General features: G+C 46.4%; 1 protein-coding gene across 34 annotated transcripts in view; it reads left to right on the forward strand.

Moving 5' to 3' along the window:
- LOC108153300 (CUGBP Elav-like family member 4) overlaps positions 1-16079 on the forward strand; it is a 318810-nt gene that overhangs the window by 298373 nt on the left and 4358 nt on the right. For 25 of the 34 annotated variants that reach the window (XM_033386638.1, XM_033386632.1, XM_033386628.1 and 22 more), the window contains 4 exons: positions 13645-13788; positions 13871-14144; positions 14274-14372; positions 15391-15468. In XM_033386638.1, coding sequence (XP_033242529.1) covers positions 13645-13788; positions 13871-14144; positions 14274-14372; positions 15391-15468 — 595 coding nt within the window. The remainder of the gene's footprint in view (positions 1-13644; positions 13789-13870; positions 14145-14273; positions 14373-15390; positions 15469-16079) is intronic. The other 9 variants (XM_033386645.1, XM_033386631.1, XM_017283197.2 and 6 more) reach the window with 1 other exon arrangement.

Consider the following 16079-nt stretch of genomic DNA (forward strand, 5'->3'; position numbering starts at 1 on the left):
CATCCCGCATCCACTTGGCTGGCTTAAAGATTGCGCTCGTCTTGATGGAATTATGGACAAGTGCATAGTCGTAAAGCTCAATATTTTTATAGTTCAGTGTCTGTATCTCTCTCTACCTAAAAGTCGGCAAACATTGATGGCCCACCAACCCCCCGCCCCCCACCCCCCACCATTTCCATTTCCAATGGCAATTTCCAGCTCTCACACAGACTGAAACATTTATCAACTATTAAATAAATGTGCAGCTGCATTTTACTTAATTCATGCGGCTGCAAATTGTATAATTTATTATAAGCAGCCTCTGCCTGTCAGCGATTGTCCGGACGGGGCCCCTCTTCCGCTGCCCGTTTAATTGACATATTTAAAATATTAAATTGCATCCGTGTGCAGAAATGTTGTGGGCATTCTTTTCGGGTTCGGGCTCGGGCTCGGGCCCGGGCTAGCGTTCCGGTTCGTGTTCGGGTGTTAGGCTCTGCATTTCTAGAGCTAGGCAGTGCTTTGTCGGCAATTATGAATTTTTAATCAAGTAAATAACTCTGTGCACGAAACGCAAACAAACGGACATGGGACAGGACAACAACCAGACAGGTTAACACAGAACCGAGCAGAACACAGAACCGGACAGGAAGGGACCACCAACCGCAATGTGCGTGATTTCCTTTTTTGGTTTTCCCAAAGCCAATGAGACATCAAGGTGAACCATCAGTAAGCACGGCAGTACGGGTCGGCCAATGCTCTTTAATCACACTTTAATTGGTATGGTATTTGATTATATTTTAGGAAGATATGGCCCAGACAAATTGTATCCGATTTTGGAGATGTCCGATTTAATTGAATTACCGACGAGAGGCAAAGAGAGAGTTAGGAAAACAGAAAAATATCGACGGCATTCGAAAGCCTGTAAAGCCTCACACGTTAAGCGGAAAAAAGCTGCAAGTCTGTGAAAATTAATAACAAAAGTTGCAACGCCAGAAGAATGACAGCAATTATCCCGGGGACAGCGGCATAATAGGAGATCAGAGACCAACCGCCCGGGGGCGTGGCTTTATTATTAATTAAATGACGCTTAAAAGTGTGCTAACAAAAGCGAGCTTAGGGCAGGCCGGCAGGCTGGCAGGCAGTTGTCGTTTTTTCGTTTTTTTTTTTTTTTTTTTTCTGCATATTTCGATTTTGTTTTTGCCTTTCGACTGCAGCTGGAAATTTATTATCAGTGACAGGCAGACGGACACACAGCAGCCACAGCCTCCGAGGGAGAGACGTCGTTGACAAAAATTTAATAAACTAAAAACCGCAGGATATTTACACTGCACTCGATTGCAGGCCACCTATCCGCCTGTCCGTGTCCATGTCGGTGTCTGTGTCGGTGTCGGTCGGGTTATGTGTGCTCGTGTGCCTGGCATTTCAATTCGAATCAGTGTAAAATTAGTTTGTCTGTGCCATACTTTTGTGGATTCTTTTTTCGTTTTCGCTGAGAGCTGCCTCAAAATTAGTTGCTGTTTATCGCATATTTGGTCATGCATAAAATGCGCTGATTCGTGTTGCATAACTCTGGGCACTGGGTGACCGAGCTGTTTATTTAGTTGTTGTGGCTGCCACCGCTGCTGCCACTGTCAGGGCCCGGGGGCCATTGAGGTGCTTCACGAGAGCTTTGATTTATTATGGAGAACTCATGTCGAGCCGCCGGCACTAGAGGCTTTAAAATTAAAGCTCCATTGATTTATTCGACAACAAAGACTAAGTGCAAACTGTGATTTGGATAGCCGCTGGCAGAAAAGGTCGCCGCATCCTCATTTATAATTCAAATGATACGAGCATGTATGCGGAGTACAAGCCTCTCATTTCGAAGCAGCTATTCCTGCCCAAATGTAAATCTTTCTCAAATGTCGAATGCCATAAGAGCGAAAGAAACCCCATTAAGATCATACTAGTCACCAATGATGGTGTGTGATAATTACAGCCAGACTGCAACCGATACTCTCTCTTTACGAGTGGCAGTTCCCGAGAAGCGGGAGGAGTTTCTTGCTTTTATTTCCCATTTTTCAGATTCAGCAAGGCCGTGGACCACGCGTGCCCCCTTCCATTATGTGGAGCCTCATCCATGTAAATGTCGTTTGGCTCTGGCCTTCATAGAGGTGTGTGTGTGGGTGTTTGTGTGTGTGTGCCTGCTTTAAAATTCAGAAACTCTTTAGCTTAAAGTTGTGCCAGCAATTAGGGCATGCTTCATTGGCTGCCAAAAGGTACATAAACTACGTGAATGTGTCTATGCGACCACACCCTCCTTCTGGCCACATCCCCAGAACCAGCCCCCATCCGACCCTTAGACCCGCTCAGCTTTTCATGTAAACGCTTGCTCTGCCATTCGTTCCGAGTCATTTCATTTTCACTTTGTTGCCGGAGACGGAGAACGAGAACGAGATGTAGTCGGAGTCAAGGCGAGGCGAGGCGAGTCGAGTCGAGTCCTACAATGCCATTTGTGCCGGGTGCCTTTTGCCCATAGTTCCACCTCACTAGCTACCCATGGCACTGACTTAAAATGACAAACAACATTGGGACTCCTTGTCGGAGTCCTGAGTCCTGAAAAACGAAAAATGCTTTTCCAGCACACACACACACACACAGGGGGGAGTGAGGAGTGGGGAGGGGCAGACGCGTACATGCCATTGCACAATCATTGGATTCCGAAACATTTCTAGAATATTTAATAAGAAAACTGAAAATCGTTGAAATGCCAGCAACACTCATAATATCATCCCAGGCTCCTCCTGCTCCCTCTCCTCCTGCTCCTCCCGCTCCCCCTCTTCCTCATGCGGGAGAGTCTAGGTTGATTGTCGATGTGCGTGCTTGTGTGTGTGAAGCCGCCCCTCCGATTTCTCCTGGCAGGGCAAAATTTCTCGATAAAAGGCTAAGGTCAAAGACAATATTGAAATGCCAATTGAACTTTTAGCTATTATTAAAATTTCACTGGTCCTGCACCCGTTTGCGAGAGAGGCCGGAGCAGAACCAGCTGAAAATGTCGTTAGGTCCTGTCCATTAATGGCACATTTCGGGCATGGCCCTAAAACGGTTTGGTAATTGATTCTTTGAGACACAAAGTGCAGAGAGTAGTCCTTCGAAGGGCGGAGTATGGGCGAACAATCGTTTGCAATTCAATGATCAAAATGCGGGAAATGGGAAAGGGAACAGACAACAGGGAACAGGGACTATGAATATGATTCTCTTAGTACCAAAGAGGAATATTAGTGAATCTCCTGCATTTACAGAACCTCATTCAATTCAAACTAAATCTGATTTTCCCTCTCTCTATCTTTGCAGGTATGTACTACAAATTTGCATAGCTCCAAGGATATCAATCCTTTGCCCTATTCTGGCGTAAGTTCAAGTGCCTTTATCTTGTCCCGTCCTGTCCATTCCAGTCCAAGCCGGTCCAGTCCGGTCTGGACCCAATCCGAAGACAGTGAAAAATTTGTATAGCTTATTATTAATAACATTGTAAGGAGGTAAAACCCCATCAAGTAGCTAAATCTTGGGAAGCATTTAAGCAGCATGTCAGAAACAAAACGACGGGTAAAGCCACCCATCGCCCTGCTCCTTGCCGTCGTCGACATTGACAGTGATTACAAGCTGAAAGTATGAAAAACAGCAAAAACTACTTAAGCACAAGAAATAACAAAAGGCTGGCCAGGCCGCGCCGGGGCCAGGACGTCGTCCCGGGACATTTCAGCTTGAAGAGGCGTAACCGGCCAAAGACCAAGACGGGGACGGAGACGAGGACGACGCCAGAGACGCAGACTGTAGACAAATTTTTTGCATAAACACAGACGACAAAGCCAACTACTGACTGCACTTAAAACAAGAGTCGGCCAGGGGATGGAGCTAAGGATGGAGCTGGGGATGGACCTGGGGACCAAGCCAAATCGAAGCCGAAAGCCATCGAAAAGCGAAGAGATGGCCAAGAAGGAATTTCCTCAATTCCTGATGTGAGATGCGAATTTTTCAATAAGTGCAGCTGATGGGCAAAGGCGGCTGAGGGCGACGGCGATGGCAACGGCAGGCCATCCGGGGACCGTATAATAATTTCGGAAGGGGCACAAATGGGTGCGCGGCAGGACAACCATCGTTTAAAATGTGGGCTGGGCGTGGGCAGGGCTCTTGGATGGACCGGCTCTCGGACTAGGAGCAGGAAGCACATAAGTTGAAACGGCTCAAAATGCAAAGTAGACGACATCCGCTTTGAGATTGGATGACGTTCGTCCAGGCTCTGCTGCTGGCCGTAGTCCCGGGCCCAGGCCTGGGCCCGGCCTCGGTCTCGGTCTCCGTCTCCGTCTCGGTCCTAGAGATCGTTCTTGTCAGCCCTAGCGTCGTCGTGAAGTATTAAAAGCAAATAAGTAATAAAAATAATAATGGAGCATTTTTACCATTTTTTGCCCCCACGAAAGGGAGCAGCGGCACACAGAAAAAAAAGGATAAGCATCTTAGCGCAATTTCTTGCTGCCTTCTCAATATAACAAAAGGTCCTGTGCCGAAAATCGGAGGAGTGGGCGGGCAGGCCAGAAGGAAGGGTCCGCTGCTGTTTTGTCCTTTATTTCCATTTTTTCGCTCATATTTCCACCCCCCTCTCCCAGTTGCCTCCGCTTCCTCAGCTTCCTTCCCCAAAGGGACACCAACATAAATGCAGGAAATTTGAATGGACGAGCGCAGTGAATGAAATTTGCAAATATATTTCAAAAATTGAACTTTTCTGGCAAATTTTTTCCTCCAATGCTGATGGGACAGGGACAGGGCTGTGCGGCTAGAGGAAAAGGGACTGCTTCGGGTTTATGAAAATAAGTGAAGAAAATTGATTTGAAGTACTTTGAAGTGCAAAAACGCGTAGCCAGAATCAGTGAAGAATGCTTTGGCATATTATTTCGACTTTTTTTCCTGACAGAGTTCCCCAATTTCCTCCATCTCCTCCATCTCGCCAGACAACTTTTGTTGTGATAAGCAAGTCAAGCAGAAGCGGCCTGTCCATATAAAAATGGAGAGCGAGGGGCACGGCACCAGATGCAACTGCATATCTGCTTATGTTTGAATAAAGTTTCGAAATGGAAGAATAACCGAGTCCCTATACAATCGCTGGCCGGCCAGAGAGAGCTTCCCGGAGGCAGGGACAAGCACCTTAAAGAGAGAGAACCAGAGCCTGTCTTAAAGCTCACATAATCGGGTAAATTGCTTTCTAGGCTTAGCCACATCCTCCCGTCCCAGACAACAAAGGAGCAACATGCGAGTGCTGCGAATATACGAGTTTATAAATCGCCTAGAAAACTACCGACTACCGACTACCGCCTGCCGTCTATCATTTCCTCTCGCAATTCGGATTCGGATTCGAGAGCAGCGACAAGCGGCAAAAAGAAAACTTTACCTGCAGCAAGAAAAATTGTGAAAATATAAACCCCCACACACAAATCGAGAGAGCGGCACAGGGACAAGGACGAGGACCAGGTAACCAAGACGACTGTCGTTTATCAAACAGGGAGCAGTCCTGCCTGGGCTCCCACATTTTTTTTTTTTCGACTCAAGTGAAACGTTTCACGCCGCCAACGCCTAGCAGTATGCACTGGCAGGGCGAATTTTTGGGTTTTTTCTTCTGCACTTGGGTTTCCTTCTGCCAAATATATTCATTGCAGGATTTGTTGCCGGTGGGCGGGTGGTGGGTGGGTGATGGGCGCCCACCAACGCCAACGTTTTGCATATGAGGCAAGTTTCCTTCGTCTTCGTCTGATGCGTGTGTGAGACTGAAGAGACTTATGCTTGAATTGCAAATAGTTAGAAAAGATTTGCCTTGATTTCGGTGACAGCGACTACGACGACTCTCCGCTCGGAGTGCACTCTGTCTTGGACCAGGACGAGGACCCAGACCCGGACCCGGACCCGGACCAACTTGCGGCTTGCCTCTCAATTTGGAGACAGGCAAATGTGTCTGCCGAGGCACTCGAACGATTTGTGGTACTGCATTTGGGCGGTTCTCTGGAATTGCGAATGATTAAATTGAGGCGGTTGAGAGATGCTGCCAGACACTGATGGCTTCACTTGTGTCTGGGGAAACTTTTGAAGATTTAATTTGTTGCAGCCCCATATACTCGTCCTCGAACTCGTGCGAGTCTCTGTCCCTGTCTCTGCCTCTGGCATTAAATAAAATGTGAAACAATCAGAAATCAACGCAAAACGCAAGCAAATAAAAATATAAAACATTTGCGGCCATTTGCCGTTAGCCATTTGGCCCACGCACACATTCGAGCACACACACACACATATTAGTGTGCAATTTGGCCAAATGTCGCCAACGTGGCAGCCTGTCCTCCGCTCAAAAACTTTCACAATATTTCCGCAAAACAAATTGCGCGTAAAAATGGCAATGCAATTTTTGGTCGTTTGTTGCGGCGGCCGTTGCCAACTGGACGCCACATTGCATTCACATTCACATATGTCCTCCTGGTACCCCTTCAGCCCTCAGCGTTCTGCCTTGTGCCTGCTGCCTGCTGCCTGCCGCCTGCCGCCTGCGTGTGCGTGTCCTGGCATGGTCCATGTTTCTGTAATGTTTGCCCAATTGAATTTAATAATATTTTCATTTGGATTTTAGTTTAGTTTTTCGTCGAGAGAAAATATTTTTCGTGCCATTTTCACTGGAGCACTCTGGTTGTGGACCCTGCTTCTGACATGTCCTTTCCGAAATGTTTTGTCCGTCCTGCGGCTGCAAATTGCCAAGGGAACTGGTCACGATTGTCCTTCGGCTGGGGTCCCGCTCTGGAGCTAATTGGGTTCGCGTGTTGTGCGGTTAATTCTGATTTCGAATCTGATTCTGATTGTGATTCTGAATATTATGTTACATTCATAATTGGCCTTGTCCTGGAGCAATTATCCTGGAGTGGCCTATCCCGATTATCACGCTCTCTCACTCTCTTCCTCTTTCTCGCTCTCTGTAGTGGCTGTAAAAGCAAGGAACTCTTTCAGTGCCTGACGTATCCCTGATCCTGGCCACGGACCAACTATCGCCTCAACAGCTCGTAAAACCAAAGCAGCAAATTAAACTGCCACCATAAAAGGTCTTTTCCCTTCTGCCCGTTCCCGTTCCCGTTCCGTTTCCCTTTCCCCTTCTGACCATTTCCCTGACCGTTAGACTGACCATAAATACAATATTTGATAATTTTATTAACAATTTCGACTGTAAATTGTTTACGACCGAGCAGCTGGGGGAGAGGTTGAATCGGAGGATCAGGGAAGATGGAGCTTTTTAGGCGTCTGGTGCTGGTGCTGGTGCTGGGGCTGCTTTCGTGCACTTTTTATGTTGCCGCAGAGCGAATGAAATATTCATGTCCTCGGACTATCTCTGTCTTATTCCCAATTCCCCTCTCGTTCTCGCTCGGAACGTAAATTAAATTTAGCTTCGCCCAGAATTCTGTTCAATCAAGCACAAAAAACGCCGCAGACAGACAGACAGAGCGAGGCATAGAGTAGGAATATGAGTAGGATGGAAATGGGAATGAGAAATGAAAAGCTTTATCCTTACTATCGTGCATACATATATCCCAGCAGTGGTTTTGTTTTTCTGACTTTGATTTTAACTGCATTAGAGGCCCAGTCCTCAGAACTGGATTCAATTTGTTGCAATGCTATGCTAAAATGCTGAAATCGGGCAGGGATCTGCTGCCAGCCGGAGGTCCTTTTTGTGCAGCTTTTCGCATTAAATTTATGAAATTGTGCGCTTCCTCTTTTTCGGTTATGTTCTCTCAAAACTCAATCATGCCTGCATGTAATATCCTGCCGCCTCCTTAGCTGTGTCCTCCGTCCTCCGTCCTCTGTCCTTTGCCCTGTCCTGTAGTGGCCTGGCCTGTCCTATCCTGTGTTCTCCGTTGAGCTAGCCCATTTGTTTGATAAAACTCCGTCTGCAGGTCCTGGTGACATTCATACCCAACAATAACAACACACACAAATCCCGGGGCATGTTATCCGGGCTGGCAGTGCTCACAGTTGGACTTCTGGCCTTCCAGACCTTCTTCTCTTGCGCCTCAGAAGTATGCAGGACAAGTGCAGCAGAATGGAGCAGACCCGAGGGCGAAAGGATTCGAAGGAAGCAACCTTTAACTATGCACTACCTTCCAAGGATTCCAACTTCTTGGGGCGAAATTTCCCTTAAACTTTTCTGTCACATTCCGGGCATATCTTCGCCAAAGTTGCCGGAGGCCAATTTCCAGCCTGTTGATTGCCCATTTAGGAGAAGCCTTCCCCATTGTCCTTGGTCGGATACGTAAAGCGGTGCAGGATCGATCCTGAGACCCTTGTGAAACCCCATTAAAGATTGTGCACAAAGGGCTCTTCTCCGGTCTGTTCTGCTCTTTTCTGATCTACTCGCGGCGTCTTTGACAAATTTCAACCCTGTTGATTGCCCTATTAGGCCCTATGGAGAAAAAACGGAGGAGAAGTGTCCTCAAAAAGAACTCTCGGCGAGTAATTGAATTAAATGGCTGGAGCTGCGGCAAAAAGCAAAGTAAATTAAATAAGTTTTTCATTTTGGGCTGCGGCCAAGTTGCATTGTCAACGCCGTCGTCTGAGTCCTGCCTCTTGTGTCCTGCGATGGGTCGCGCTTTTTGCTTGCCCGCATTTTACGCTTCGCCGGCGGCCTTTGTTGGCAGCAGAGGAGGAGTCGGAGTCGGTGTCGGAGCTGGAGCTGGAACTGGGGCCGAGGCTGGGGCCGGAGCCCGGCCAAAATGCAATGAGCCAAAAGTTGTTTAATGTATGCATTGCCTTGCTGTCCCGCCCTGTTCCTTTTTGGGGCCGCCTGGGGCTGCGGTTAACAGCGCGTCGCAACTTTTCAGATTCGGGTGCGGGTCCGGGTCCGGGGCCAAAGTAACTTTCCGCATAGTACGTAAATTGCAGGATTTTTTGCGAACTCCGCTAATGCTGAGCATACTTTTAGGTGGCTTAGTGGCATTTACACTAATTTCAACTGCAGTCGCAGTCACAGTCGCAGTCGCACGGGCGATGGTGTGATTTATTTGCCGGAAAAGATTACTTACTCGCCCAGTGGTTCCTGGGGGGACGGATGAGAAGGAAGCCTTTTGAAATGCCGTTTTGACACTGCTCTGCTCAGCCCTCGACTGCCGCTGACAGCGAAATTGAAATCTGAAAACGAATTTATAATTAGTTTTACTGCTACTTTTTACTGGTACTCGTGCGCTCGTGCTATTGCTGCTATTGCTGCTATTCTATTGCGAGTTTTTCTGGGCTCGACTCAGGTTTGTCTTTTAAATGGAAATTAATTAGAAAATTCGTTAAACACTGTCTTTGGCAACAGAGTGAGTGGCAGATTCGCATGCGAATGAAGGGTTCGTTCTGGTTTATGGGTCAATACATGTATTTTGAAGAGTTTTGCTGCTGCTCTTCCAGTTCCAGGGCAACAGCATTAAGCCCGGTCATAAGAGGGAGAGCAAACATTAATTGAAGTGCACTTCCTTTCAATTTTCGGCCAACAAATTACAGAGTATCAACAACAGCAACGGCAACGGCAGCAGCAACAGCAACAAGGAGGCATCGCGTTCTTGTTGCTCCGTTTTGCTCTTTCGGCTCATGCTCTTGTTAATTTCATATTTCGAAACATGACACTTTCACACTTTGGCTAATTTAAAAGCATACAAAATTGTTGGTCGACACACGCACGAGGAGAGCAAGAGTTTTGTTGCTGCTTCCTTTCCTCATTTCGTGACGAATGTGCTTTGTTGGTCCTTCTGCTGGTGTTGCATGTGGCACACAATAGGCTGGCAGGAAGGCAGGAATCCTTTCCGCGCATACACATACACATACGTGTAGGTATACGTGTCCGTGTACGTGTATGCAACGTTGTCGCTCGTTAAATTGTCGCCTGACACCTCGCTAATGTCATCAACATCATCATCGCCATCGCCGTCCACATCCGTAACACCACCACACCACTCCTCGAACCACTCCTCGCACCAGTGGTGCTGTCGTCGTCGTCGTGGCCAGGTCTCGGCCACATTATTACTGTAATTATGTTGGCCGTGTAAACGTCATTAGGCGTTTTAGCGGTGGTCACACTGCACAGGCAGGCGGAACGTGCCACAGCCCATGTTGCACTAACTGCAACTGGAGCTGCAAACGTACTAGGTGTTGAATCTTTCGACACGTTCACCGAAAATTGCAGTGGACAAATTACAGTTGATAGTAGGTGGAAGTGAGGTCCACTAGAGAATACCATGTCCCTAAAACCAGTCAGTTTTAGGCCCAGGCAGCAGAGATCACCAAAAATTTAATTCAATTTCACACAATCGAACAGATTAAATCGGTTTTCCCTAAAGTCAAAACTTTCCCTCACACAAAAAACCAAAAAAACGCCAACCGCCCATCAACAGTTGTTCCCAAAAAAAAAGAAGGGAATGTCCCATTACCATTAGCTCTAAAATTTATGTGCTGGCATTTTTTGAAAACATTTCGTTGTCGCTGCTTTAATTGATAGATAAAAATGGCTGACCATTAAACAAATGCGGACCAGGCCGACGAGGCCAATTCATTTGGCAATTAAAACAAGCTGCGGCCAAAACGAGCATCAGAAGAAATCAGAAAAAAATGGGAGAGCTCCGACTGCAACTGAAACAGAAACTATAAAATGCAAATCAGTTGCATATGTGTGTACAAATATATATAATTCATTTGTTGAAACCATTTGCCGGCCATTTCCTGGGCAATTTTTTGCGTTTGGCCAGAAGAAATATGTTGTCCTTTTAGGCGTTGACAAATCGACTCTCACACTCATTCCTAAAAGTATGCAACAAGCAAAAAGCAGCAGCAGATGCAAAGCCAAAGCCAGTGGCACTGTCACTGCCACTTTCAAAGCGTACGTATACGTGGCGAGGCGGGAATAATAATTTTTGGCACGACTGCCATGTTAACATGTCCCCAGACACGTATGTAGTACCCGTAGTCCTCTGCCTCTGCCTCATCTGCCTCTCCCCAGAATACGGGGAACGTTGCATACTTCCCTGCGCGAGTTTATTATGTGCGAGAGAGTGTGTGTGTGTGTGTGTGTGCCCTGGCTGCATTTCAACGCCCCTGTCCGGGTGGCTCCCCGGGCTCACGGGTTGCCCTTGCGGCTTGTATAACCATTAGTGAACACGGGTAGCTCTGATTACCCTCAGATCCACTGGGCCCGCGCCCCATCGCCACAACAGGTCCCTCCCAGGAGAGTCTTGGTTGCATTTACATTTGCATTTGCATTGAAATACATAAATACGTGCGCGGCTTTTGGGGCGGCAGACAAATTACTTTTTAAATGCACTGTAAGCCCTTCAATTGTAATTGGCCGTCCTGTGGTCTGAAACTTTGCCAAAAAAGAAGGGAGAAGCATTATTGAACAGAGGGAAGAGAGAAGAGCGAAGAGAGAGAGAGACCAGAACTTTGAGCGAGTGGCATTAAAAAACAATAAAAAATATTTCCCAGAGGCGAAAAGGCTAAGGACGAAGGCCCATCTAATGGCGTCACGTTTGTGCCGCCCGAAAAGTGGCATGCAACATGCGATTGCTGCCAAAAGTGCCGCCTGGCACGAGTCCAGGAACAAGGACCCAGGCATCCAGGCACCAAGCACCAGGCACCAGGCACCGGGGAAGACCTCTCTTGTTAGTTGGCTTGTTAGTTGGCAGCCAAAAACGGCAGCCTGTTGCCTGTTGCATTCCCCACTGAGGCACGACGACGATTCGTTCTCGTTAGGCGTGCTGCCAGCTCGCACTCGCCTCCTTCTAAGGCTCTGTGTCTGTGACTCCAACTGCTACTGGGCCTGGGCCCTGGGCCATGGGCCATGGGCCTGGGACTGTGTGTCGTGTTGAATTTTTCATTTCATTTGGCGGCAGCAATTCACTTGAATGGGATCTTCGTGTCGTCGTCGTAGTCGTAGTCGTCTTCGTCAAGCGGAAGCGGAAGTGAACAGGCCAAACAACTGCACACGTATTCTCATAGCATATAATAAACGTTTATATTGACTCATACTGACTGCTGCCTGCCTGACAGACTGCCACCATAATTCCCCCCGAAAACAGCGACGATTTTGTGGCTTTTTTTTTTTGTATTTTCCGGTTTTGAAACATCCAGAAGCCTTGAGGAATAAGCAGACATGAGCCGAGGATTATTTGGCAATTAGATTGACGTTAATGAATTAATTTATGAGCTCTTGCGGCTCCCTGCTCGCCTAATGTTGAGCGTGTGGCATGGTTTTCAGCTGGTCGGCGACAATTAGTTGCGCAGATTAGCAATGGATAATGGAGGTTTATCGGTTTCAATGTGATTGCCAATTGTGGCTGCAGTTTCTTCAAGCAGCCGCAGCCACCGAGGGTTCCCTCAGAAGATGCTCAGAATCTTAGCTGCCTTTAAAGGCTGCAATGTATTTTCACTTGATACGAGTATAGAAAATAGCTCGCTCTGGCCCTGGCCCTGTCACGTCTAATGTTCTAATGAAGCTCATTAAAACCTATTACACAGGAGCTGGCAAACATCAAGGGGCTATGTTAAGGCCACCATAAAAAGTTTCACATTCCCAAGAATAGCCTTGATTCCACTCCCACTGCAACCGGTCTATCCGCTCATGGCCTTTTGCATAAACTCGAGTTTCATATTTCATTAATTAAAATTATGTTCGGAGAATAGCAGATAACTGCCATACTACGTGCAGCACCTGTTTTGTTGTAGTCTCATTAACAGGGCACACCCACTCACACAAACACACACTCACGACGCCCAGAGGGGCGAGGTGGATGCAGAGGAGAGCTAGAATTATGCAATACAATATCATTGTTACTTTGATTAATGATTTGCAAAATCATAAAAGCATTTCTGCTTCCTGCCAGCTCCTCCCCCCGCCCCCCTTCACATTCATCATCATCATCCCAAGCAGAAGCAGCAGCAGGCGAAAAGGTTTCCCATTACAAAAACGGTCTTAATTAGAACAAAAACCAAATGTTACCGAATATTGGAAATGTCTATTCAAATCAAATTGTAATACGTAAGCTGAGACCTCTTCGGGTGGGGACATGGGGAGTGCGAAATGTGAAGCCTGCCATTATTATGCTAATTAATTGACATCAAAAGCAAAGAAGAAGGAAGGGTCCGGGCCTAGTCGTGCTCAGAACTCTGAGTGCTTTGTTCCCAGTATTTACGAGTATTTCGATATCAATGAGAGACGACGACAATGGATGACATCGGAGTCGCTGGGTTAAGATAGGGAACGGCAACGGAAAAGGGAACGGGTGAAAGGGGAGCGAACCGAAGCGGAGTGGAGACCAGGCCATAAGCTGCTTTCAATAGAAATGCAAATTCAAGTACGCGTATGCCAATTATTTTGATATATACTTATTTTTCGTATATAATTATATTATAATAATAATGAGCAGCAGCTCCACAAAGGACGAAAATCGAGGGGGATGGGCGCCCCCAGCGGGCAGGTATTCGTAGTTCGCTGTCATCATCACAAAATAATGGCCTGTAATAGGATTTCCTGTTCCCGGGAGTAGAGCGAATAAAAAGGAAAACGGAAAAGCCTCCTATAAATATGGAATGCCAGTTAGCCTCACTCCCACCTAATTCGCTCCCGGCCCTCTTATATTCCAGGGTGCATCCTCCAGCCTGGTCGTCAAATACGCCGACACAGAGAAGGAACGACAAATCAGGCGCATGCAACAAATGGCCGGTCATATGAACCTGCTGAATCCGTTTGTCTTTAATCAGTTCAGCCCGTACGGCGCCTACGCTCAGGTAAGTGGGATGCAGCTCCAGCTCCAGCTCCAGCTCCAGCTCCATCCCCTCTTACGCCCACCATCTTTTTGAATCTCTACAGCAACAGCAGCAAGCCGCTCTGATGGCTGCCGCTGCCACCGCGCCTGGCTCGGCAGCCGCCTACATGAACCCCATGGCCGCCCTGGCAACGCAAATACCTCATGGCTTGAACGGCACCGGACAGCCGCCCTCTTTGCCCTCGCCGACCATGCCCAACTTCAGCATGGGCGCCAACACGCCCAACGGCCAGCCCGGCGGAGCTGCCGCGGCTGCAGCAGCTGCTGCGGCGGACGGGGTCTTCACGAACGGCATTCCACAAACGGCATTCCCAGGACGTAAGTACCAGCGAATCCAAAGCTTACTTTGGGGTTCCATTATCAAGAAAATCGGTTATAAGTTGGCCCAATCTGTACACGACTCCACGTACATATTCCTGGAATTTTCATCAGTCCTTCTCATTGCAGATCCGCTGCATTTGACTATACCACCACAAGGTCTGCCAAACGGCGATGCTGCTACTCTGCAACATGCCTTCCCTGGGCTGCCACCGTTTCCAGGAGTTGGTAAGTGTCCCCCAGCTGGCGCACACTAAGTCTTTACTCCTAGCTCTAAGATAGAATATCTAGGTTAGGCACCAAAAAAAAGGCATTAATTGGAATTAGCTCAAACTCCAAAAATCATTGCGTCCTCATTCTGCACACTCGAAACATGTTGCCTTGTCATTGAGCCGCGTTCAGTCTCATAATTAGCCACAGCATAAGCATTGCCAGCAGTGGCGTTAAGTATGTGCCATCGTCACCATAGTCATTATCGTTTATACCACCAGATCCATCCAAAGATTCCAAAGAAACCAACAACAACAAAAAAAACCAACCAATCATTCATAATTGTTTTTTATCGAAATAAATAATAATTGTTGTGTCATGCCATAAATATTTACTGTTAGTAAAGTGTTATATAACTCTAACTTTTATATAAATATTTAATTGATTTCCTTTGTTGAACGGAAGCAAGCGAATGTTGCAGAAAGAAAGGAGAGCGATTCTCTAATGCGATTTCTATGCGATTTCACTATCCGTAACTAATGCAAAAGTAACGCCGCTCTATTGCGAATCTCATGCGAATCAACAACGCTTGCTGGGTTCTTTCCGTTGGCTTTTGATTTTAATATGATTGACTTAGTTATTTGATAATTGGTTTACCACAAAAGATGTATTGTTCAATGTTAAACGGTTAACATTTGTTGCTTAAGAGCTGAATTAATTAATTATTTGTTACGTTCTGATGGGAAACAGTGATATATTAAATATACATATATATGTATCAGCTCATCATTTTGAAAACTCTTTCTCAAGTCCAGCTCCCCTAATGGGCTGGGGTATTAGCATTAATGTGAATATTCTTTTAAAGTGTGTATCATTATTTGTTTATTACTAAACTATAAAATTACTTTACAATTTTAATTATATATATACTACATACATATATACTCGTATGTATACTTAATTGTTGTGTTGTCTTCATAAATGTTTCGGAATTTGTGTAAAAACCAAAAACAAAAATTATCTATATATAATGCAGCCTTCCCCGCCGTCTATGGACAGTTTCCACAAGCTTTACCACCTCCCCTAGCGGCGGTTGCACCCACTCAGCGTGAAGGTAAGCTTTTCATTATTATTTTGTTAATCAAATCCTGTAACACCCGTAACCCCCGTAACCCCCGTAACACCCGTAACCCTCCTAACCCTCGAAACCGCCTACACGTACTAGTTCGTTCGTTTCCGTTCTCGTAACTCGATATCGTGTTTGATTTTTGCAAAATATCGAATGATACGTTAACAAACAACTGCAAATACTTATTTGTTTTCATCAAGTACTCGTTAATCTTTCGCTCCATGTTTACTTCGATTCATTGTCATCGTGAACATATACATATGTATTTACAATACATATGATACGTATAACTTACACACACAAACACACACAAACCCATGCAACACACAGACACACAGACAATATTATATCGGTCTTCATGGGGCTCGATCAAGCCAATCCTGAAAAGTAATTAATTTTTTTTGTTTTGTTCCGAGAGAAATTAAATTTAAAACAAAATCTCATAAAAATTAATTACTTTGCATACAGTGTTCTGGTCCTGTTCCTTTTGCCTTTTGTTTTATTTTGATAAACATTTTATCTCTTTCCACAACCCCTCGAAGGAGAAGAAGGGATGCGATTGAGGACATTCAACCCTTTCGCGCTGGGGGTTGTCG

The sequence above is a fragment of the Drosophila miranda genome, chromosome XR (genome assembly GCF_003369915.1).
Source record: "Drosophila miranda strain MSH22 chromosome XR, D.miranda_PacBio2.1, whole genome shotgun sequence".
NCBI lineage: Eukaryota > Metazoa > Arthropoda > Insecta > Diptera > Drosophilidae > Drosophila > Drosophila miranda.